This window comes from Diabrotica virgifera, chromosome 10 (assembly GCF_917563875.1).
Source record: "Diabrotica virgifera virgifera chromosome 10, PGI_DIABVI_V3a".
Lineage (NCBI taxonomy): Eukaryota > Metazoa > Arthropoda > Insecta > Coleoptera > Chrysomelidae > Diabrotica > Diabrotica virgifera.
The window spans coordinates 144,507,087-144,531,565 of record NC_065452.1 but is presented as its reverse complement, the minus strand read 5'-3'; the positions used below and the strand labels follow the sequence as shown (position 1 = coordinate 144,531,565).

The window sequence follows — 24,479 nt, the reverse complement described above, 5'->3', positions numbered from 1 at the left end:
ATATCTGTTTTCAAGTACCAACTCAGTAAACTCAGTAACTGAGACCAATTAGTATATAAATGTCTTTCCAATTGGCAGACTACAAGCTATCCCACTCAGAAGGAGATTTAAATTTAAATAGGCAAACTGAGAAAAGTATGCAGACATACTGGATTTTGAGCTGCTACGTCTTAAACTAAAATCAGAAAGCTACGAAAAATTTGTAGAATTAATAAAAAATGTATCTAGGAAAGTCCAGCAAGTCCAAAGAACTAATGAGAATTAATTCCCTATAATAATAATTAATTCCCTATAATAATAATCAATTATACCCTCTATGCAAGTCTGACCCTTTTAGCCAAGAAACGATTGACTGCAGGGCAGCCGTACTTTCAACAGCTAAGTCGAGTCAAAAAGGAAGAAAGAAGTGGATCGAAACCCTAGAAAAAATGGATATAACACAGTAAAGAAATAGCATGGAACCTTGCTAAAAAAACTTAGCGGTGATCCTAAGGAACATAAACCACCTTGTCAGGTTACAGCTAACTAAGCTGCTACTCAACACCTTGTGAATTGAAAAGCTAATAAATAAGATATAAAGATCTATACACTAAAGACTGAATCAGGAGACAAACCATTTAGGAACTCCGTTTACACTAAAAGAACTCCACAACGGTATGAGCAGTTAACAAAACGGGAAAGTTGATGGTGTAGAGTGTAGATGATAATATGCAGTAAACAAATAAAGCATCTAGGCCTAGGCCAAAGAGCAACAAAATGGGTCTTGCAAACAAGAATTATGCTGAGATTACTGCCTTCCCATTCCTGACATGTAGTACCATCGTACTCAGGAGATGCATTTTCCAGATGGAAAAGTGTTGTCTAAGCGATGCCTCACAGAACTGCTGAACTCAGGAGGATTATAGCCTTGGCATAGGATGTGAGCACTGTCATGCCTGACAGCATTTCGTCCCAATTCTTGGACATAAAGTAGACGCGGTGATAAAAGAAAAAAATGGATCAGAAGAGTGAATGTTCTGAATAAAGTAAGAAAACGAATGGAGAGACGATCCCGGTTGCAGACTCTACCCCAAATAGGTCCAATAGCCCCAATAAAGCCCTCGTCTGGGACAGGTAACTTCGGCAGAATTTATTGTTGTTATAACAAGGTTTTATGTTGCCTTGATATAAGAGTCCTGGGTTTACCAGGGTGTTTGCGGGCAGCTTATATATAGCATATCTTCCGACTCCCCGAAGACTTCTAAAATAGCTTCTTCTTCTTTTAGTGCCTATTCGTTTCGAATATTGGCGATCATTCTGGCTATAATTATTTTATTAACTGATGCTTTAAATATATTAGTTGTTGTTGTGGAGAACCATTTCCTCAGGTTCTTTAACCATAATATTCTTCTTCTCCCAATTCCTCGCTTTCCGAATACTTTACCGTGAAGGATTACCTTCACTAATCTGTATTTGGTGCCGTTTCTCATTATGTGTCCGAGATATTCTAACTTTCTCCTTTTAATGGTATAAATAATCACCTCTCTTTCGTTGCCCACTCTTCGTAATACGGTCTCGTTGGTTATCTTGTCCGTCCATGATATCCTTAGGATTCGCCTGTATAGCCACATCTCGAAGACTTCAAGTCTTATTGATGGACACGTTAAGGCCAAGACAGTAGGATGCATCCAGACAGCAACAACCCCATCTGTAGCAACACTCAACATCTTTCGCTGCACTGACCTAGGGCCACAACATCTGCCCAGGTCAAGAGAAGTCCAGAGCAGTACCATTCGACGTCAAGAAGTTACCATCAGACACCAAAAGCCATAAGTATAATCCAGAATTGTTAACTAAAATAGCTAATGGAAAATAAAGGTTTTTCAAGATGATTACTCTAATGTGTCAAATTCTTAGGATTAAAACGACCAGAAGAGATACAAGAAAAACATTTGTAAGACAAAATTACAGTTTCTGGACGAGGAATTACTTGACCTTACTTCAATGAGGAAAACGGAGGTCCAGAAGTTCAGGAGTTCTATAGCCTTAAGGTTTCATACCTTTTGTAGATAACCTTCAGAGGTTTTGCAGATAAAAAATAAGGCAATGTGTTACGTTGGTTACAAGAAACTTTCTGCAGGAGACGTTTGGAAACAGTGGATTTTTCTTTTCCATCTCATTCTTCGGGATCAACATCATTGTATGCATTCGTTTGGGTTATTCTGAAACTAATGGTTTTTCAAGATAACCTACCATTGCCAGTAAATGGCCTGGAAAGGGTGTGGAAAGTCAAGAAACAAACTGAATTGCCTTTGAAAAGTTAGGATGAGTGTTTATCCAGGTACGTCCACTAGGCTACCACTTACAACCAAAATGATTAATATAGTTAATGTGGAGGGTCGTAGCTCAGCAGCAAGATACTGGCTTCATAAGCCAGAGCGCACGAGTTTGAATCTCGGCACCAACAACGACATTTTCATTTCTAAAAATGATACGAGCCATTCACCGTGCTTCGGAGTGTACGTTAAGCCGTCGGTCCCCCAGGGCTAGTGTGTGCAACGGCACTAGCTACTTCAAACAGGGTTAAAGGTGCAAGTGGCGCCGGAACCTGTCCGAAAGGATCTCCCCGGCAAAAATGCCGTACGATGTCATTATAAGAGAGATGTCGCAAAGGCATTTTTATCGCACGTTAATAGCGGAACACGCTATTTTGACATGTACGCAAGCGCAGGGTGAATGTTACGCTAATACCGGATAACGTGTCCCGTTATTAGAGAGATATTGCAAAGGCATTTTTATCGCACGTTATTAGCGGAATACGCTATTTTGACATGTACGCAAGAGCAGAGTGAATGTTACGCTAATACCGGATAACGTGTCCCGCTATTTAGGTCGAAATAAGGGACGGTAATAATGTTAACGTTAATTTGACGTTTGGGATGAAACATAAAAATAATTTATAGAATACAAATTTTATAAAGTAAAAACTGTGAATCGTCTTGTTTCATGTGTTGAGAAACATGAGTGTTCTTATTTTGTCTACAATAGACTACTTTTTGTGGTTAGGATACTGGTTATTCAGATATTTTACATTGATGCATGCATGTGTTGAAATCAGTTGAAATAGACCGTTATCCGTTATTTACGTCTCGACACTCTATTAACGTTTGCCTTTGCGACATCTCTCTACTATAATATAGTTAACGACTTACCAGCCTTAAGGGGTCGTGGTACTCCACCGACGAATACAGTTTTTCGAGGATCTAAGGGCATTGATGCGTCCAAAACAAAGTCTGCATCTGATAATCTCCATGGTCGAATTTGTACAGGTTTGTCTTTGATTGTGGGTGAGGAAACGCACAAGTATAACTTGTCTTCGTCTGTTATACATGCATCTATTAAACTTTGTACAGAATTTTCATCCTGAAAAAAAAAACAAGGTTTTTACTTTTTAATAAAAAAATATTTATTCAATAAAAAATAACGTTTTTAATCTCTCAATGGAAGGAGTTACCCTATTTTTACTTTGTTTAAACTTAAACTCGCGGTTCAGCTTGTTAACATTTTAATTAACTACTTGTACAGGGTGAGGAAGATAAAGGGCCTATTAGAAATATCTCGAGAACTAAAGGTAAGAGAATCATGAAAATTTAAATACAGGGGTTTTCAGGTATGAGCTATTTAATGAAAATATTTTGGTCTCTTTGCTACTTCCGGTTATACCGGAAGTTGATTGTAACTTCGTTTTTTTTTAATGTGACACCCTGTATATTTTTACATTTTTGGATTCTGCTCGATGTCTTCTTTCTTAAAATATATACAGGGTAGTTTAAAAGATAATTACGTTTTTTTATAAATTTTGTAGCAAACTTCACACCCTGTAGAATTGTACTGATTTGATATCAACAATTTTATTTATGTCCAAGTGATTTTTGATATAGTCTATTATTATTAAAAATTAATAATATAGCGAAATGTTTAATTTTAGTATTCAGGGTTGGTGGAAACTTGGAATGAGTATTTTCTGCATTTTCTTAAATAGAACACCGTGTATTTTTGTATTGTAATGAAATGATATTTTATAGTACTTTCGACCAACCCTGTATACTAAAATTAAACATTTCGCTATACTAATAATTTTTAATAATAATAGACTATATTAAAAATCACTTGAACATAAATGGAGTTTTTGATATCAAATCAGTACAATTCTACAGGGTGTGAAGTTTGCTACAAAATTTATAAAAAACCGTAATTATCTTTTAAACTATCCTGTATAATATTACAAAACCTCATATTTTCAGAAAAAAGACATCGAGCAGAATCCAATAATGTAAAAATATATAGGGTGTCCCATTAAAAAAAAACGAAGTTACAATCAACCTCCGGTATAACCGCAAGTAGCAAAGACACCAAAATATTTTCATTAAATAGTTCATACCTCAAAACCCCTGTATTCCAATTTTCATGATTCTCTTACCTTTAGTTCTCGAGATATTTCCAATAGGTCCTTTACCTGCCTCACCCTATATAATTCTGCGGATATAGGGTGTTTCGTTAATAATTAGAAATATTTTAACTGTAGATTCTTGGGCTCAAAATATTACGATTTAACCCAAATCACGTAAATAAAATGTGGCTCCTTATTTAGTTACAGGATGTTTTACATAAAAATTTAAAAACCTAAACTATTTCAAATATCCTTGTCACTCTTGTCAGAGGAAAGTGAATGGTTGACCCTTCCAAAATTCTATACCACTGGCGGAATTGCTAATTTAGCGTCATTTCCAGTGGCGGCTCGTGATTTTTACAATAGGGGAGGCTATACCTAACTGTAAAATATCTAGACAAATTTGCACTAGCAAAAAAATGCGCCAAAAAATGTAATTTAAGGCCCCATTTTTTGACCATTTTTTATTTACATTTCATAATATCATCCTAATTCATAATTCCATGATATCCTATCATTTTAAAAATAGTTAGTCTAAATGTAAAAGTTTAATACCAAAGTTTGTGTCGTTTATTTGTTAACAATTCCATCTATTTGTAAATATAGATACCTATGCATATCAAAATAAATGCAGATTTGAAGTTTTGCAGTCCATACATAATGAAGCTTCAAATTTTTTAAGATACTCAACTGAATTTTTTTAATTCTAAACGCGGCCTACTGCGAATTCAAAAACACCATAAATTACCGATATTTTGCTTTGAGTTAGAGATATCGGAAAAAGTTATTTGAGCAAGTTGTTCCAAATATTATTATAACCCCACATTCCAAATTTCATAACAAAATTCGCACTTTTAGATTTTTCATTATTTTTAGTCAGGACCCTAAAATTCGTTGTCCCGAGACGCACGCAACCACGCAACGGAGCCGAGAAGCTACTCTGCCTCCCTTGGTATATCTCCGGGCAGCGTGTGATGGCGCCGTAGATGCCACTGTTAGGAGACCGGGTCTCCTTAAACGCCTGCTGCGCTGCACGGAGCATTAGCAACGGAGACTGCTGAGCTTCTCGGCTCCGTTCATGCATCTCGGGATAACCCAGGGTCCTGCCTACAATAATATGTAATAAAACTGAGACGCGATCATGCGTTCTAATGCTAATGCTTCGTACGTATGGATAATTAGTGATAATATGGAATTTACACGTTGTATAATTGTTGTTTTCGCGATTCATGATAAACAAAACAGTGTAGAGTGTGTAAAAAATTTATGCCTCCTCTGACGAGCCGCCACTGGTCATTTCTCGATTCTCCAATATTAATCAAATAATTGGACTTCGTAAAAGTCCTAGGTTTTCACCCAAAGTGATCGAAAGTAGAACCGGAAGTCGATATTTGAACTCTTCCTGTAACATTGCGTCGATTAATATACGATTTCACTAATTTTAAGCCATTTTTACTAAATTTTCGCTCATAATTGTTTAAACGGGAATGACTTAAAAACCGGATCTAAAGATTCCAGCTCGACTTTGCAATACGCTTCGATTGATATGTCACATGTACCTACTATTTCTGCGTCTATAATGTGGCACTTCCGGTTAGAACTTGTTCCACTAAAAGCGGAAGTCCGTGGTCAAATTTCTCTTCTTTAATACCATCCTTGGGTTATAAGCTTCCATTCGACACCTCATTTTCCATCCTATCTGTATTAATAACGGAGGATTATATTCGCGGAAGGAGGGACAGACAGTCATGAAACCGGAAGTATATATTTGTTCTCGTCTTGCTAAGGCGCGTCGAGTAATATATCGCTTGTACTATTCCGGTGACTTTAAAACATTACTTCCGGTTGCATTTCTAAAACCGGAAGTTCTAGGTCAAATTTATCACCTGTAGTATCTTTCTTGGGTTATAATCTTTCATTCGATACCTCATTTGTCATTCTACGTGGTATGATGACGGAGGAATTGTGATTACGGACGAACGGACAGACGGACGTTGATAATTCAACGTTTTCACATTTTTTCAAAATTGTGGAAATTGGGTGAATGGCCACACACCATTAGATGGTATAAGTGGCTCCTGATTATATATATATATATATATATATATATATATATATATATATATATATATATATATATATATATATATATATATATATATATATATATATATATATAATCTTGTGGGCTATATATCTATTTGTCTTGTGGGCCAAAATAGACTGCATCCTCAAGAATCACTGCTTGATATTTGAATATACAGTCAAGAATACCATAATCTTATATATATATATATATATATATATATATATATATATATATATATATATTTCTAAGAGGGCGAAACACATTTCTAAGAACAGGTGTTTGGATCTTTGATTCTATTCAAGAAATTTTTCCCAACCTGAAATGGTGGATGTGTGAATTGTTCGTAAGGGGATTTTTCCACATTCTCTATTTCATTTGTTTGATTTAGTTACGTTTGGTCGGTAAACCAATAACTTAGATCTTTTGATCACTGAGTGTGTTTCAAAGATTTACATCTTTTGTTTTTTTTGTTTTTCAAACATATATTTTACTTATAGTAATTAGGGAATTAAAACGTGAGGCTGTCATGGTCAGATTATGCGGCGTAGATATACGCTCCTGCTATGTCTGGGTCTCGAATGTTGTTTTTTGATGGAATGTGTCTAAAGATATTCAACCTCTCATCTTTATTGATAAGCCCAGAGAGGTTGAAGAGGGCGAAACACATTTCTAAGAACAGGTGTTTGGATCTTTGATTCTATTCAAGAAATTTTTCCCAACCTGAAATGGTGGATGTGTGAATTGTTCGTAAGGGGATTTTTCCACATTCTCTATTTCATTTGTTTGATTTAGTTACGTTTGGTCGGTAAACCAATAACTTAGATCTTTTGATCACTTAGTGTGTTTCAAAGATTTACATCTTTTGTTTTTTTTGTTTTTCAAACATATATTTTACTTATAGTAATTAGGGAATTAAAACGTGAGGCTGTCATGGTCAGATTATGCGGCGTAGATATACGCTCCTGCTATGTCTGGGTCTCGAATGTTGTTTTTTGATGGAATGTGTCTAAAGATATTCAACCTCTCATCTTTATTGATAAGCCCAGAGAGGTTGAAGAGGGCGAAACACATTTCTAAGAACAGGTGTTTGGATCTTTGATTCTATTCAAGAAATTTTTCCCAACCTGAAATGGTGGATGTGTGAATTGTTCGTAAGGGGATTTTTCCACATTCTCTATTTCATTTGTTTGATATATATATATATATATATATATATATATATATATATATATATATATATATATATATATATATATATATATATGTGGAAATTGGGTGAAAACAATAATATACTCTTCATTCTTAACGATAAAGTCATTATTTTTCGAGATTTTTGAAGATAAAAATGAAACGGCACAGTTGTTTTGATTAATGTAGGTCTTAATTATATCGGTGTTTTTGGGTCATAGGATTGTATTTATTACGCAAATGAAATTAGAATCGCTATTAACAAAAAAAGTTATTTATTGAAATTTCCTAACACGAATAGATGCATTCAACATTTAAAAACAAGTTGTGATTTTAAAAAGAACCATTTGTTATAATCTAAATAAAAGAACAAATAAACACAGAACAAAAGAACAATTTTAATAACACGCGAATATCAAAAAACACATTTTAATTAAACCTTTTATAATAAATGTTCAATGTGACGTCCATTTACGTTAATAAGCTTATCGATTCTTTCGTTAAACTTTTTCTTCCAACTTTAAAAAATATGTTCAACTGATTGGCAATAGAATTTACCAATTGCTGCCATAGTGCTTGACGATTATTTAATTCTTTTGAGTAGGTATACAATGGTTTTCATATGCCCCCAGAATTAAAAATCAAAGGGATTACATTCGGGTGTTCTAGGCGGCCACGGAACTTTACTACCTTTGCCAATCCGACAATGAGAAAATTACTAATCTAGATAGTTCTGTACTATTACAATAGGACAATGGGCGGATCTCCATTTGGGTGATTTGGGTTAAATCTTAATATTCTGAGCCCACGAATCTACAGTTAAAATATTTCCAATTATTAATGAACCACCCTATATATGTCGAATATAGTAAGTAACTGCAATTTGATGATTTATTATTTTGATCTATTTCTACTATTTTTTATTGATCAAATATGATCAAAAATTATTTTTAGTTGTACCGAAAAATATGTAAAAATAAGGACGGCCTAATTTTTATTTTGTTTAAATTAGTTTTATCTATAGATAAGGCCAAGGTCGCCAATATGGGAACATGTGCAAAATAATTTGCTACATTATTATTTAACAAGTTCAAATTTTTAGCAAATATAAAGGATATTTAATGGCTATAGTTTTCTGATAAAATCTGGGACAATGAATAATGAAGAAAATAAAAAGTTTCCGAAGGCGTCATTCTGCCACAGTTTTTATTGAATATAAATACATGTATCTATGTGTTGTTTTTTTTTGTATTTTTTTGTAAATAGGCCTTCTTTGTGTCCACTTCCACTAGTCTCTATCTAGTTGCGTCGATTCTGTTAGAGCATTCGCTCTGTAACGTTTCTCTAGGCATAAAACCAGTGGTTCATATCATTCTAACTATAGGCCAGGGTAATAAGACAAAATATACCCTGTTCGTGACACTTCGGCAGCCAGGGTACTGAAGCGTTTTTTCGACAAGTAATACACATATGAACAAATTGTAACTATTTCCTGCGTAGGATCTGGCGGCCATTTTTATTTATAAACAATTAACTGTCAAAAAATGGCATTTTTCCCTTTTTTTTCAAATTAATGGAAAACAGTGAAACTTATGATTTTTTTAATACAAATATCTTTGAGATTATGGAAAAAGCTTTAAAATGACATATTACAAAGTTTGATATACTCATTTATTGTTAATATAATTGCGAAAAAAGGTCGGAATTGCAAAAAAAAATATTTTCGCAATAACTGTTGTAAAAATTAGTGTACAGGTTTGAAATTTTTGTCAAATGAGGGTTCTTTAGTGCTTAATATGTGATAAAAATTTCAAAGCGATTCATTTAATTGTTTAAATTTTATTCGAATTGTTTATCTCAGAGAGCATTTTTTTTTGCAGTAACAGTCTGAAAAAAATGACGTTAGAGCCATTCCACAGGTGTCAAATGGAAGAGCATGAGCTATATTTTCAACTTGGTTTAAAAAAAGCGAATAAAAAATGCATTTATTAGTAATAAATAATTATGCAAAAGTATCGTAAATTTTTCCTTATAAACTTTTGGAATAATTTTTTCCAAAAAAATTAACTTTTTTACTCTGTTTTAAGTGCACAACTACCAAGTAATGTTATTTATATCATAATTGATAAAAACTTGTAATAAATATATATAATTTCTTATATAACAAAATAAAAAGTTTATAAGGAAAGATTTACGATACTTTTGCATAATTGTTTATTACTAATAAATGCATTTTTTATTCGCTTTTTTTAAACCAAGTTGAAAATATAGCTGATGCTCTTTCATTTGAAGGGTACAGGGGAAAAACGGGCTAAGTAAATTTTTGGCGAATTTAAGTTATTGACGTTTTCCTATAGAAAACACGTTATATTTTGTCGTAAACATACCGCTGAGGATAAAAACACGATACGTCAGAAAATATGTAATAGGAAAAATATCCTGTACAGGAGAATAACGTGATAAGTCCGTGCGGTACCGGGCAAAAACGGGCTAAGTCGGATTTTTCACTTCTATTCGTTAGCGTGCCACGTGTCGCTATTGTGATGGTTTTCTGTAGTTTTGTCAGTATTATTCATGTTTTTCGTTAGTAAGCATTGTAACATTCAGTAACTTGCAAAGTTTGAAAAAGTTCTGTGGAAAAGAAGCTCAGGATTATTTTACCTCACTGGTGCACAATTAATTAAGAATATGGGGGACATTTTTTATTTTGTTCGATGAAAAACCTTTTAAAATAATCGAAACAATCTTGTTATTTTCTTATAATAATGGATCTATTAATTTTTTAGTTTAACTATTTTTTTAGACGTAAAATTGTTTGTACAATAAAAATATACTTAAAAAAAAACAAAATTGTTACACATTCAGGGAAAAAACGGGCTAAGTCAGAACCAACTTTAAATAACTTCTTAATTTTTTTATCAAAAAATTTTTTTAATGTTTTCAGTTTTTAACCTAAAGATCTCAGATAGTTTAAAAACATAATGGTAAACAAAAGAAATTCTGACTTCAAAAACTTTAGTGTTTGTAGCGTTTTGAACTTTAAAATTGTTTTATCTAAAAATCATAAAATGTGACTTAGCCTGTTTTTCCCCTGTACCCTTCATTTGTCACCTGTGGAATGGTTCTAACGTTATTTTTTTCTGACTTATGTTATTGCAAAGAAAATGCTCTCTCGGATAAACAATTTGAATAAAATTTAAACAATTGAATGAATCGCTTTTAAATTTTTATCATATATTAAGCACCAAAGAACCCTCATTTGACAAAAATTTCAAAGCTGTACATTAATTTTTACAATAGATATTGCGAAATTATTTTTTTTTTGCAATTCCGACCTTTTTTCGCAATTATATTAACAATAAATGAGTATATCAAACTTTGTAATACGTCATTTTAAAGCTTTTTCCATAATATCAAAGATATTTGTACTAAAAAACCATAAGTTTCACTGTTTTCCATGGATTTGAAAAAAAAGGGGAAAATGCCATTTTTGACACTAAATTGTTTATAAATAAAAATGGCCACCAGATCCTACGCAGGAAATAGTTACAATTTGCTCTTATAGGTATTACCTGTCGAAAAAACGCTTCAGTACCGCTGGCTGTTGAAGTGTCATGGAAAAAACCTTATTACCCTGGACTACTAGTATTGAAAATATTTACATGGCATGTCTGTTTGCACGTTATGACTCATTTTCAACAGTCGAGACATATCATTAAAAACAAAATACCGCCTGTGAAATGCTACATATTTACAGTTTTGCTCACCCGTGTTGAGCTGCCCCCCCCCCCCCACTTGCAAAAATTAAAAAACAAATAGCCTTGATTTATGAGCTATTTATGAGCTCTCATATTCCGCAAACTAAAAATTTTGAGCTCGTTCCACTGAGCAGGAATTTAATACCCTAGTGGGGGGGGGGCTGAGTCAGCCCCACCCCCACTACTTAAAAATAGGAATATTGAATCGGTTTTTGCGGCAGAATTACGAGCTATTTATGAGCTCTTGAAATTATATAGTTTCGATTTTTGAGCTCATCCTCTTTACCCCCAAACAACCCTTTAATTGATTTAACTTAAGAGAAAGATGCTGAGAAAACTTAAAATATATCGTATTGCGGATATAATTTCTATAGCTTATATACTCTAAGAATAAACTATTAAATCAAGGGCATTTCGATTATTGAGCTACAACCCCTTCGCAAGAAAACCACCCTATCTTCCCGGCTTAAGAGAAAGTTGTATTTAAAATGCGTTAAACTAATTATTTGGCGACTACATATCATTTAATAATTTATAAGCTTCCAAATTACGCGCATTTAGATCATTAAATTGCAATTTATTTTGCATAGTGCAGTCACTGAAGGTAAAAATCAACGATTACCTTCAAGTTCGGTGAACCTTCATCGATTTTCACGAAAATTGGTCAGTGGTTAGAGGATACGTCAAGAAACAAAGGTGACATGGTACCACCTTGCGCCTTTACCCTGAGGGTGGATACCGCCCCTTCTCGGGGGTGAAAATTATTTTATAAAAAATAACTGCACAAATCAATAGATGAACAAATTATTAAAAGCAAAATTTATTATATAAAGTTAATAAAATAAGTCAATACTTTTTAAGTTATTAAAGATCAAAGATTTTAATTATTTGTGAAAAAAATGCATGTTTTGAAGAGGTTTTTTGTAAATCACTGAAAAACTGTAAGTTTTTACAAAAAAGTTAATAGTAGTTTAATTCGTATAGCTTATATTCTAAGAATAAACTCTTAAATCACGCACCTTTCGATTATATAGCTACAACCCCTTCGCAAGAAAACGACCCCATTTTCCCGGCTTAAGAGAGAGTTGTTCTTAAAATAATTTAAATTGATTATTTGGCGACTACATATCGTTTAATAATTTATTAGCTTGCAAAATATACGCATCTCAATTATTGAATTGCCATTTTCTTTCTATAGTGCAGTCACTGAAGGTAAAAATCAACTATTACCTTCGATTTCGGTAAATCTCCATTTATTTTCACGAATTGACAATAACAACTTGGGGTTTTAGCCTGGGGTATATGTCACCCCTTCTCGGGAGTGAAAATTACTTTATTAAAAATAACCCCACAAATCGAGAGAGGGACAAATTGTAAGCAAAATTTGTTATATAATGTGATTAAAATAAATCAATACTTTTTGAGTTATTAAAGATCAAATATTTTAATTTTTGGAAAGAAAATGCATGCTTTAGAGCGATTTTTCATAAATGACTCAAAAACTGTAAGTTTTTACAAAAAAGTTTTCATCACTAAAATTGAAGCTAATAAAAAATATAATAAATTGCTTACTTGAAAAACCTTTAATGTTAATTTAAAGTAAGTTATTGGTAATTAAATGTATATTTTTTTCCGCGACTGTTCAAATCTAAGGGTTCAAGCTTAAATAACGGGAAAAAGATGCATTTTATAACACTTAGGTACTAACTACTTGTCAAAGTACTTAGAAATACCCATCAAAAATAAGATCCAGAAAAAGTTGATAGTATCAAAATCCGCTCACCAATTTTCGTGAAAATGAATGGAGATTTACCGAAATCGAAGGTCATAGTTGATTTTTACCTTCAGTGACTGCACTATAGAAAGAAAATGGCAATTCAATAATTGAGATGCGTATATTTTGCGGGCTCATAAATTATTAAACAATATATAGTCGACAAATAATTAATTTAAATTATTTTAAGTACAACCCTTTCTTAAGCCGGGAATAAGGGATGGTTTTCTTGCGAAGGGGTTGTAGTTCAATAATCGAAAGGCGCGTGATTTTGGAGTTTATTCTTAGAATATAAGCTATACGAATTAAACTACTATTAACTTTTTTGTAAAAACTTACAGTTTTTCAGTGATTTACAAAAAACCTCTTCAAAACATGCATTTTTTTCACAAATAATTAAAATCTTTGATCTTTAATAACTTAAAAAGTATTGACTTATTTTACTAACTTTGTATAATAAATTTTGCTTTTAATTTGTTCTTTTATTGATTTGTGCAGTTATTTTTTATAAAATAATTTTCACCCCCGAGAAGGGGCGGTATCCACCCTCAGGGTAAAGGCGCAAGGTGGTACCATGTCACCTTTGTTTCTTGACGTATCCTCTAACCACTGACCAATTTTCGTGAAAATCGATGAAGGTTCACCGAAATTGAAGGTAATCGTTGATTTTTACCTTCAGTGACTGCACTATACAAAATAAATTGCAATTTACTGATCTAAATGGGCGTAATTTGGAAGCTTATAAATTATTAAATTATATGTAGTCGCCAAATAATTAGTTTAACGCATTTTAAGTACAACTTTCTCTTAAGCCGGGAAGATAGGGTGGTTTTCTTGCGAAGGGGTTGTAGCTCAATAATCGAAATGCCCTTGATTTAATAGTTTATTCTTAGAGTATATAAGCTATAGGAATTATATCCGCAATACGATATATTTTAAGTTTTCTCAGCATCTTTCTCTTAAGTTAAATCAATTAAAGGGTTGTTTGGGGGTGAAGGGGATGAGCTCAAAAATCGAAACTATATAATTTCAAGAGCTCATAAATAGCTCGTAATTCTGCCGCAAAAACCGATTCAATATTCCTATTTTTAAGTAGTGGGTATTAAATTCCTGCTCAGTGGAACGAGCTCAAAATTTTTAGTTTGCGGAATATGAGAGCTCATAAATAGCTCATAAATCAGGGCTATTTGTTTTTTAATTTTTGCAAGTGGGGGGGGGGCAAGCTCAACACGGGTGTTTTGCTCTACGGAATGGGAGTATGGGTACTAAATGTTGCATCTATGAATCGGCTCGAAGCTTTCGAAATGTGGTGTTATAGGAGCATGTTACGTATATCCTGCGTTGACCGAATTACTAACGTGGAATTTCTGCGTAGAATGGGGAAAAAGTGTGAAATTCTCATAACCATCAAAACAAAAAAATTTGAATATCTAGGACATGTCATGAGAAATCAAGAACGTTACGGCCTTCTCCAACTGATTCTCCAAGGGAAGGTAAATGGTAAAAGTGGACCGGGAAGAAGATGCATTTTACGGCTTCAAAATTTACGAAAGTGGTATAACACGACTACCACTGAACTCTTCCGCGCTGAGGTAAACAAAGTCAAGATAGCCATGATGATCGCCAACATCCGGAACGGATAGGCATTTTAAGAAGAAGAACCTCCATTGAGGAGAGGGTACTTTAAGAAGAAGTAGGAACAGGAACAGTCTGGAAAAGTGTGCACAATTTTTTGCTACAAAAATAGTAAATTCTCAGTATTCGTGTGATACTTTTTTGTTCACTTTCGACCAGGGCAGCTTTATCCATTAGGCAATATAGGCAGTTGCCTAGGGCGGCACATTATGAGAGGGCGGCACAAATATTGTACCGGGTGTCCCAGTAAGAATGGCTTTCGGCCATATCTCAGGAATCGTTTATACTACAGCTTTGGGAAAAAAAAATTTATAACAAAAGTTGCCCCGGGAAAAGCCTGGAAATTATTTTCATAATTGTAAGTCCACCGCTAGAGGGCGTAATTGAATTTCAAAAATTAAAAAATCGAAATTTTACAAAATTTGACTAATGAAAGGGCACTGGAAATCCAATCATCGTATTCTTCATGCAATTCTGTGCATATTTTATTTCACAAATTTAAGTCTACCTGTGCAAATAAGAGGTGGGAGTGAGTGGGAACCTTGTTATGAAAAAATCATTGTAAGTCCGGTTCTGCTTAATCGATTTTTACAAACTTGGTCTTGTTGAAAACAGCTCTTTTTTGTCAATGTAATAGTTATAATTTGGAAACAGCCTATTACGTAATATGCCGGCTAGAAGGCGCTATTTATTTTTTTTTAAATCTAGTTTTCTTTGGAAAATATTAAATACAAGTATGTATTTTTTTCCTGTATTACAAAATTAGACCAAATTAGCAACAGAATAGCGAAAACCGCATGTCGATACCTTTTTCTATCTCGAGATATTTTAAGAAAGGTGTAAATTTTAAACATAACTGTTGCTGTCATATAAGTGGAAATATATAGAAGCACGTAGTGTGCTATGGAAAAAAACAAAGGAACATTGTCCAGATGTCACCGTATGTAATGAATCAAAACAACAATAAGACAAATAACACTAAAAAATATAACAAAAAAAGAGTGTGTGTACTTTGTACGCGAGTAAGAAGTTATACTTCTATTAATATGATTTTAACGAAATAAATATATTTTAAACAGTTTAATTTTATTTTTATTTAAATATTACACTAATTTTAGTACTTAAAATAATACCAAAAAAATAGCGTTAATATGTAAATTTTTATGAATTGTTGCCTCCGCGCATTTGCTTTTCTCTCGATGAATCGTAGAAAATGTAAAAACGTCAGATTTTCTACACAAATTGTTAATTTTTATTTCATTATATTTTAATATCAATTATCCCATTCCCAACTAAGATACATACATAACTGTTATTATCACCGGTAAACTAAGTTAAGGAAGTCAAAGTGGAAACAAGTAGTGTGCTATGGAAAAAAATAGAACTATTAGAAGTATTAACTTCAAAAAGTCATCATGTGTCAAATTAGTAAAACATAAAAATTTGTTCATTGATGATTTGTTGCGGTTTGTTTCTATTAAATTTTATATAAAATTTATACAGAGTGAAATTCAAGATGATTCTTACAAACTAAGAAGCATTTGACATGATAGCCACATTTTTTGAATGCATAAGAAATGCAACTGTTGCGGCTAGAATATATGCAATGAAATATCCCCAGAGACGTCACCCCAGTAGTAGAGTTTTTCATATTTTGTTTTGATTTATTATATACGGTGACATCTGGAAAATGTTTCTTTGTTTTTTCTATAGCACACTACTTGCTTCTATATATTTCCACTTATATGACAGCAACAGTTATGTTTAAAATTTACACGTTTCTTAAGATATCTCGAGACAGAAAAAAGGTATAGACATGCGGTTTTCGGTATTCTGTTGGTAATTTGGTCTAATTTTGTAATACAGGAAAAAAATACATACTTGTATTTAATATTTTCCAAAGAAAACTAGATTTCTAAAAAGAAAATAAATAGCGCCTCCTAGCCGGAATATTACGTAATAGGCTGTTTCCAAATTATAACTATTACATTGACGAAAGAGAGCTGTTTTCAACAAGACCAAGTTTACAAAAATCGATTAAGCAGAACCGGACTTACAGCGATTTTTTCATAACAAGGTTCCCACTCACCCCCACCTCTTATTTGCACAGGTAGACTTAAACTTGTGAAATAAAATATGCGCAGAATTTTATAAAGAATACGATAATTGGATTTCCAGTGCCCTTTCATTAGGCAAATTTTGTAAAATTTCGATTTTTTAATTTTTGATATTCAATTACGCCCTCTAGCGGTGGACTTACAATTATGAAAATAATTTCCAGGCTTTTCTCGAGGCAACTTTTGTTATAAATTTTTTTTCCCAAAGCTGTACTAAGTATAAACGGTTCCTGAGATATGGCCGAGCGCCATTCTTATTGGGACACCCGGTACAAAAAATATTTGTATATAAAAATTATGGATCTGGGTTCTCTCATTAAATATTATTCAAATTACTCTTTCAAATTACTTTACCGCAAGGAAGCCAAAAAATTGTGCCCAAATAATACATATCGAGAAATAAGAAAAAGAAAAAGAAAAATTCAATTTGACGAGGAACCCGATGATGAACTAAACTTTTCAGCTAGTGATGAGATGAAAATCCACACATTCTATGTTATAATCGACACTCTGATAAGACACCTGAATAGACATCTGGAATCTTATCGACTTATTTATCAACGTTTTCGTGTTATTAACAGATTTGCCAAAATTAAGCAATGAAGAAATTATTAAAGAAGCTGAAAATTTGATACAAACTAAAGAAGACCAAGTAGAGAAGGCGAAAACGGCGGGTTCGTTGGGAAAAATATTCCCATCAGATTTTTTTGCATAATTACATTCGCGAGACATCCCAGAATAAGGTTCAAGAAGTCGCCCACGTGAAAAGTGGGCCAAAATTTTTTTAATCAAATTGCAAATATCAATATTTTTGGCCCGGACAATTTTTTTGTAGGTTTTTTGGACCATTCTGGATAAAAAAGGTCTGTTATAATTTTTCTCTAAAGTTGATCGTTTTCGAGTTATAAGCAAGTTAAAATTGAAAAAAACGAAAAATGGCGATTTTCAAGGCTTAATAACTCGGTTAAAAGTTATTATTATAAAAGTCAAAAAGTGACTAAGTCAAAGTTTAATGCCCCCCTACAAAATCCCGAAGAAATTTTTGTCATTATTTTATTACTAAGCTGTTATTTTAAGTAATAATATTGAGCGCCATGCACGTGGTAGGCGGCCGTAAATGTGAGTGCAAGTAAGATGCACAATTGGACTGCCGGAGTGGCATCTCTCTCGCACTCAGAATTTACTGCCGGCTACCACGTGCATGGCGCTCAATAGTATTACTTAAAAATAACAGCTTATTAATAAAATGACAAAAATTTCTTCGGGATCTTGTAGGGGGTCATTAAGCTTTGATTTAGTCATTTTCTGACTTTCATAATAATAACTTTTAACCGAGTTATTAAGCCTTGAAAATCGCCATTTTTCGTTTTTTTCAATTTTAAATTGCTTATAACTCGAAAACGATTAACTTAAGAGAAAAATTATAAGATAACCTTTTTTATCCAGAATGGTCCAAAAAAACTACAAGAAAATTGTCCGGGCCAAAAACATTGATTTTTGCAATTTGATTAAAAAATTTTTTTTTTTAAATTTGGCCCACATTTCACGTGGGCGACTTCTTGAACCTTATTCTGGGATGTCTCACGAATGTAATTATGCAAAAAAATCTCATGGGAATATTTTCCCAACGAACCTGCCGTTTTCGCCTTGTCTAAAGATACATCATTCATACATGAATGCATTTACTTTACTTAAAGGGTCATTTGGATATCACAATAAAATCACCAATTGACATAAGAAGAGTTAGTGCAGTCACTGAATGTGGATATGAGATATTACCTCCGATTTCGTTGAACCTCCATCGATTTGTATGAAAATTGGTGAGTGGTTAGAGGATATCTCAAGAAACAAAGGTACCATGGTGTCAAATTGGGCTTTTACCCTGGGGGTGGATGCCACCCCTTCTCGGGGGTGAAAATTATTTTATTAAAAATATCCCCAAAATTAGATAGTGTGACAAATTCTAAGCAAAATTTGTTACATAAAGTTATTAAAATAAATCAAAACTTTTTGAGTTATTAAAGATCAAAATTTTAATTTTTGGTGAGAAAAATGCATGTTTTTAACCGATTTTTCATAAATAACTCAAAAACTAAGATTTTATTAAAAAGTTATTATTACCAAAATTGAAGCTAATAAAAAATGAAATAAACTCCTTACTGGAAAAACCTTTTAATGTTAACTAAAAGTGAGTGATAATAGATAATTGAATGTATATTTTTTTCGGCGATTACCCAAATCTAAGTACCTATTCAAGCTTGAATAACGGGAAAATGATGCATTTTATAACATAACCTTATTAAACATTTGTCAAAGTACTTAGAAATATCTATAAAATGAGCCCCCGAACAAGTTGATAATCTATATTTTAAAAAAATTTTCAACAGTTATTGTTTTTTTTAAATAACTCCGTTAATTTTTACTATATCAGGTTTGCCTAAAAAACATTTGAAAGTTAATTTTAATGGCTATTAAACCACGTTTCTATCTCGGTTATTTTTTACCCTACAGAAATAGTAAAAAGGTAAAATATTTGATACAGAAAAATCTAAAATTTGGTTATACATATATCACTTTTTACGTATATTGAGTATTTTTGGAGTTATTATCACAAGACAATGAAAATTACGATAATTTTAAAATTCTGATTTTTTTAAATTATATCTTTTTCAAAAATATGAATTCTAAACCGGTCAAAATTGTTGAAATCATTATATTTTACAGGTATATTTTATAAAATGCATTGTTTTCCCGTTATTTAAGCTTGAATACTTAGATTTGCATACTCGTCGAAAAAAATATACATTCAATTACCCATAACTCACTTTGAATTAACATTAGTTTAGTTCTTTAAGTGAGGAGTATATTCAGATTTTTATTATCTTTAATTTTGGTAATAATAACTTTTTTGTAAAAGCTTATAGTTTTTGAGTTATACTTGAAAAACAGCTTTAAAACATGCATTTTTTTACGAAAAAATAAAAGCTTTGATCTTTAATAACTCAAAAAGTATTGATTTATATTAATAACTTTATAGAACAAATTTTGCTTAGAATTTGTCCCTCTATCGATTTATGGTATTATCTAAAAAATAATCATTTTCACCCCTGAGAAGGGATGGCATCCACCACCACGGTAAAAGCGCAAGTTGGCATCATGTCACCTTTGTTCCTTGAGCTATCCTCTAACTACTCACCAATTTTCATAAAAATCGATGGAGGTTAAACGAAATCGGAGGTGAAAACCTTCAATGACTGCACTAAGTGGATTGAAAGATATTTTCCCTAATTTGACATTGCTTTGCACATTTATTTGTGCATCCCAGTTGCCAACGTGTCCGCTGAGAGGTCATTTTCGAAAATGTCAAGAATTAAAAATAATTTCCCATCAAGTATGACGCAAGAACGTGTTAACAATTTGTCGATTTTGTTAAGAAAAATTTTTTTTTTTTGAAAAGTCTTTTTTTGAAAAGAATTCTCTGATGTGATCGAACTGGAGTGACGATTTTTTCTATTATACGTATATAAACATCGTAGTTAAAATCCATTTTTAGTGTATTCTTATTTAAATAAAAATTTCTGTAATTTTTAAATTGCTTTGCACATTTATTTGTGCATCCCAGTTGCCAACGTGTCCGCTGAGAGGTCATTTTCGAAAATGTCAAGAATTAAAAATAATTTCCCATCAAGAATGACGCAAGAACGTGTTAACAATTTATCGATTTTGTTAAGAAAAAAATTTTTTTTTTGAAAAGAATTCTCTGATGTGATCGAACTGGAGTGACGATTTTTTCTATTATACGTATATAAACATCGTAGTTAAAATCCATTTTTAGTGTATTCTTATTTAAATAAAAATTTCTGTATTTTTTTTTCGCAGGTACATGTTTGAAGGGCGGCTACAAGAGAATTGCCTAGGGCGTCAATTGACCTAAACGCGGCCCTGCTTTCGACAGTAATTATGAAAATTAGCTGATACACTTTCATTAGTTTTTCTGGATATTCTACTAATCGAAATATCACCCGTTCTTTTATTTATTGGCTTCTATTAGTGCTTCAGCTTTTAAAATTCAAATATTCCATTCTCGATCATGTTTAAAGCAGAATTTTTAGACCGTAGCCCTTAAATTTCTTTTAGCCATTCTGGCCCTAATGGTACGAAATTCGATGAAGGGACTCATTGGCACGTTTCCATAAAAACCCATAAAAACTTTTTAATCCATTAATGAGAAATTAGAACAGCTGTACCTACACAAATTTCCTTAGATGCAGCCTTCGCTGTCTCTCTGACGATCAATAAGTAGCTTCCACAACTTAAATGGACTGACTATACGCAACCCGGAAAACACCTAGTTAGTCACGTGGAGTGGCAAAGCATTTCACATTTTTGACATTGATTTTACATTCTGTCAGATTCTGGTCATTAAAATACCGAGGGAGTTATCGCTTATAGGGAGCTCAAACAGGACGGAAAAGGAGAATAAATTGAAAAATATTGAAAAATAAGCAATATAAATATACATATACAGAGTGATTCAGTAAGAATGTTCAATCTCTGAGTTGTAGGGGTGTCCCCGAAAATAGTGCGTTCCTTAAAGGTATAGGTAGAAGACACAATGTAGAGGAAAAAAGTCTTATAACATTTTTTTCTAAATTCTGCCGTTTGATCAAAAAACGAAAATACATTTTGATATGCAAATTGAAGTCTGACAACAACGTACAATTAAAAATAGTAGGTTTGTAGGTCAGTTGTATCCGGTAGGTAAAATAATGAAAATGTCAACCAAACCGATATCCACATCTGGCGTCTAGTCATATTATTAAAGCAAGAAATAACTATTTTGCATATAGGAGCCATGTCATCCATCCATCCATCCAATGGCACTACAGCCCAAATCGAGCCTTGGCCTCCTTCAACAAGCTTCTCCAATCATTTTGATTTACCGCTGTTCTTTTCCATGAACGCGTTCCCAGGAAGTTCCTGGCATCCTCATCGACTTCGTCTTCCCATCTCTTTTTAGGTCTTCCAACAGGTCTTCTTCCCTGCATTCTTGTATTCAGCAATTTTCTGGGGATTTTATTCTCATGCATGCGGACCACGTGCCCTGCCACTGTAATCTCTGCAGTTTAGTGTATTGTGCTAGAGTTGGTTCGCTATATTGCTCGTATATTTCTCTATTATACCTAATTCGCCAGTTGTTATTTTCACTTATTGGGCCCAGTATCCTACGTAATACTTTCCTTTCAAACACATCTAATGCATTGGCAGATTTCTGTGTCACCACCCATGTTTCGCAGCCATAACTTACTATGGGCCTGATTATTGTTTTATATACCCGGAGTTTTGTTTTCCGGTGTACGTCTCGCGATTTGAATATGTGGCCCATCGCGAAATAGGCTTTATTTGTCAGCACAAGCCATCTATTTATTTTCGGTTCTTCTTCATTGCTTGCAACTAGATCCATTCCTAGGTAGGTGAATCTATTCACATGTTCTATATCGTCAATAAAGTGTTGTTGCGCATGTCTATTTGATCTGGTTTGTATGAGTAGTTTTGTTTTATTTGTATTTATTGCTAGCCCTACTGCTTCTGCACTCTGTTTCAACTCAACGTAGGTTTCTTCCGCTGCATTCATTGTACTGCTCATTATGTTTATATCATCTGCGTATGCTGCTAATTGGGTAGATTTGTTTGTAAGTATGTTATTTCCGCTCACCGTCAACCGTCTAATTACATATTCAAGAACAAGATCAAAAAGCGTTGGAGCCAGTCCTTGCGTTATCGTAAACGCATCAGTGATCTGTCCTTGAATACATACCTGTGCTTCTGTTTCTGTCATTGTCATTTGCACTAGTCGTATTAATTTTGATGGTATGCCAAATTCTTCCAATATATTAGGTAGAATTGTTCTATCTATTGAATCATAGGCTTGTTTAAAATCTACAAAGAGATTGTAAACGTCCATGTCATATTCCCATGCTTTGGCTAGTATTTGTTTAACTGTAAATAGTTGGTCAATGGTAGATCTATTTTGCCTAAATCCTGCTTGATATTCCCCGATGATTTTTTCCGTGAGAGGTTGAAGTCTTCGATTAAGGATGTTTGTGAATATTTTGTATCCCGAACAAAGTAAAGAGATGCCTCTATAATTCTGACACAACAGTTTGTCTCCTTTTTTATGAATAGGGCAGATTATACTTTTCTTCCATTGTTGGGGGCTTTCTTCTTCTATCCATATCTCTCGTATTACAAATCTCCTCTCACAAATTTCCTTAGATGCAGCCTTCGCTATCTCTCTGACGACCAATAAGTAGCTTCCACAACTTAAATGGACTGACTATACGCAACCCGGAAAACACCTAGTTAGTCACGTGGAGTGGCAAAGCATTTCACATTTTTGACATTGATTTTACATTCTGTCAGATTCTGGTCATTACAATATCGAGGGAGTTATCGCTTATAGGGAGCCCAAACAGGACAGAAAAGGAGAATAAATTGAAAAATATTGAAAAATAAGCAATATAAATATACATATACAGAGTGATTCAGTAAGAATGTTCAATCTCTGAGTTGTAGGGGTGTCCCCGAAAATAGTGCGTTCCTTAAAGGTATAGGTAGAAGACACAATGTAGAGCAAAAAGTCTTATAACATTTTTTTCTAAATTCCGCCGTTTGATCAAAAAACGAAAATACATTTTGATATGCAAATTGAAGTCTGACAACAACGTACAATTAAAAATAGTAGGTTTGTAGGTCAGTTGTATCCGGTAGGTAAAATAATGAAAATGTCAACCAAACCGATATCCACATCTGGCGTCTAGTCATATTATTAAAGCAAGAAATAACTATTTTGCATATAGGTGCCATGTCATCCATCCATCCATCCAATGGCACTACAGCCCAAATCGAGCCTTGGCCTCCTTCAACAAGCTTCTCCAATCATTTCGATTTACCGCTGTTCTTTTCCATGAACGCGTTCCCAGGAAGTTCCTGGCATCCTCATCGACTTCGTCTTCCCATCTCTTTTTAGGTCTTCCAACAGGTCTTCTTCCCTGCATTCTTGCATTCAGCAATTTTCTGGGGATTCTATTCTCATGCATGCGGACCACGTGCCCTGCCACTGTAATCTCTGCAGTTTAGTGTATTATGCTAGAGTTGGTTCGCTATATTGCTCGTATATTTCTCTATTATACCTAATTCGCCAGTTGTTATTTTCACTTATTGGGCCCAGTATCCTACGTAATACTTTCCTTTCAAACACATCTAATGCATTGGCAGATTTCTGTGTCACCACCCATGTTTCGCAGCCATAACTTACTATGGGCCTGATTATTGTTTTATATACCCGGAGTTTTGTTTTCCGGTGTACGTCTCGCGATTTGAATATGTGGCCCATCGCGAAATAGGTTTTATTTGCCAGCACAAGCCATCTATTTATTTCCGGTTCTTCTTCATTGCTTGCAACTAGATCCATTCCTAGGTAGGTGAA

The 24,479-nt window shown here is 33.4% G+C and overlaps 1 protein-coding gene across 1 annotated transcript in view; it reads right to left on the bottom strand.

Moving 5' to 3' along the window:
- Positions 1 to 24,479, bottom strand: part of LOC126893217 (cytoplasmic polyadenylation element-binding protein 2) — a 577,895-nt gene that overhangs the window by 56,856 nt on the left and 496,560 nt on the right. Inside the window, exon 5 of the mRNA XM_050663186.1 lies at positions 3,192 to 3,402. Coding sequence (XP_050519143.1) covers positions 3,192 to 3,402 — 211 coding nt within the window. The remainder of the gene's footprint in view (positions 1 to 3,191; positions 3,403 to 24,479) is intronic.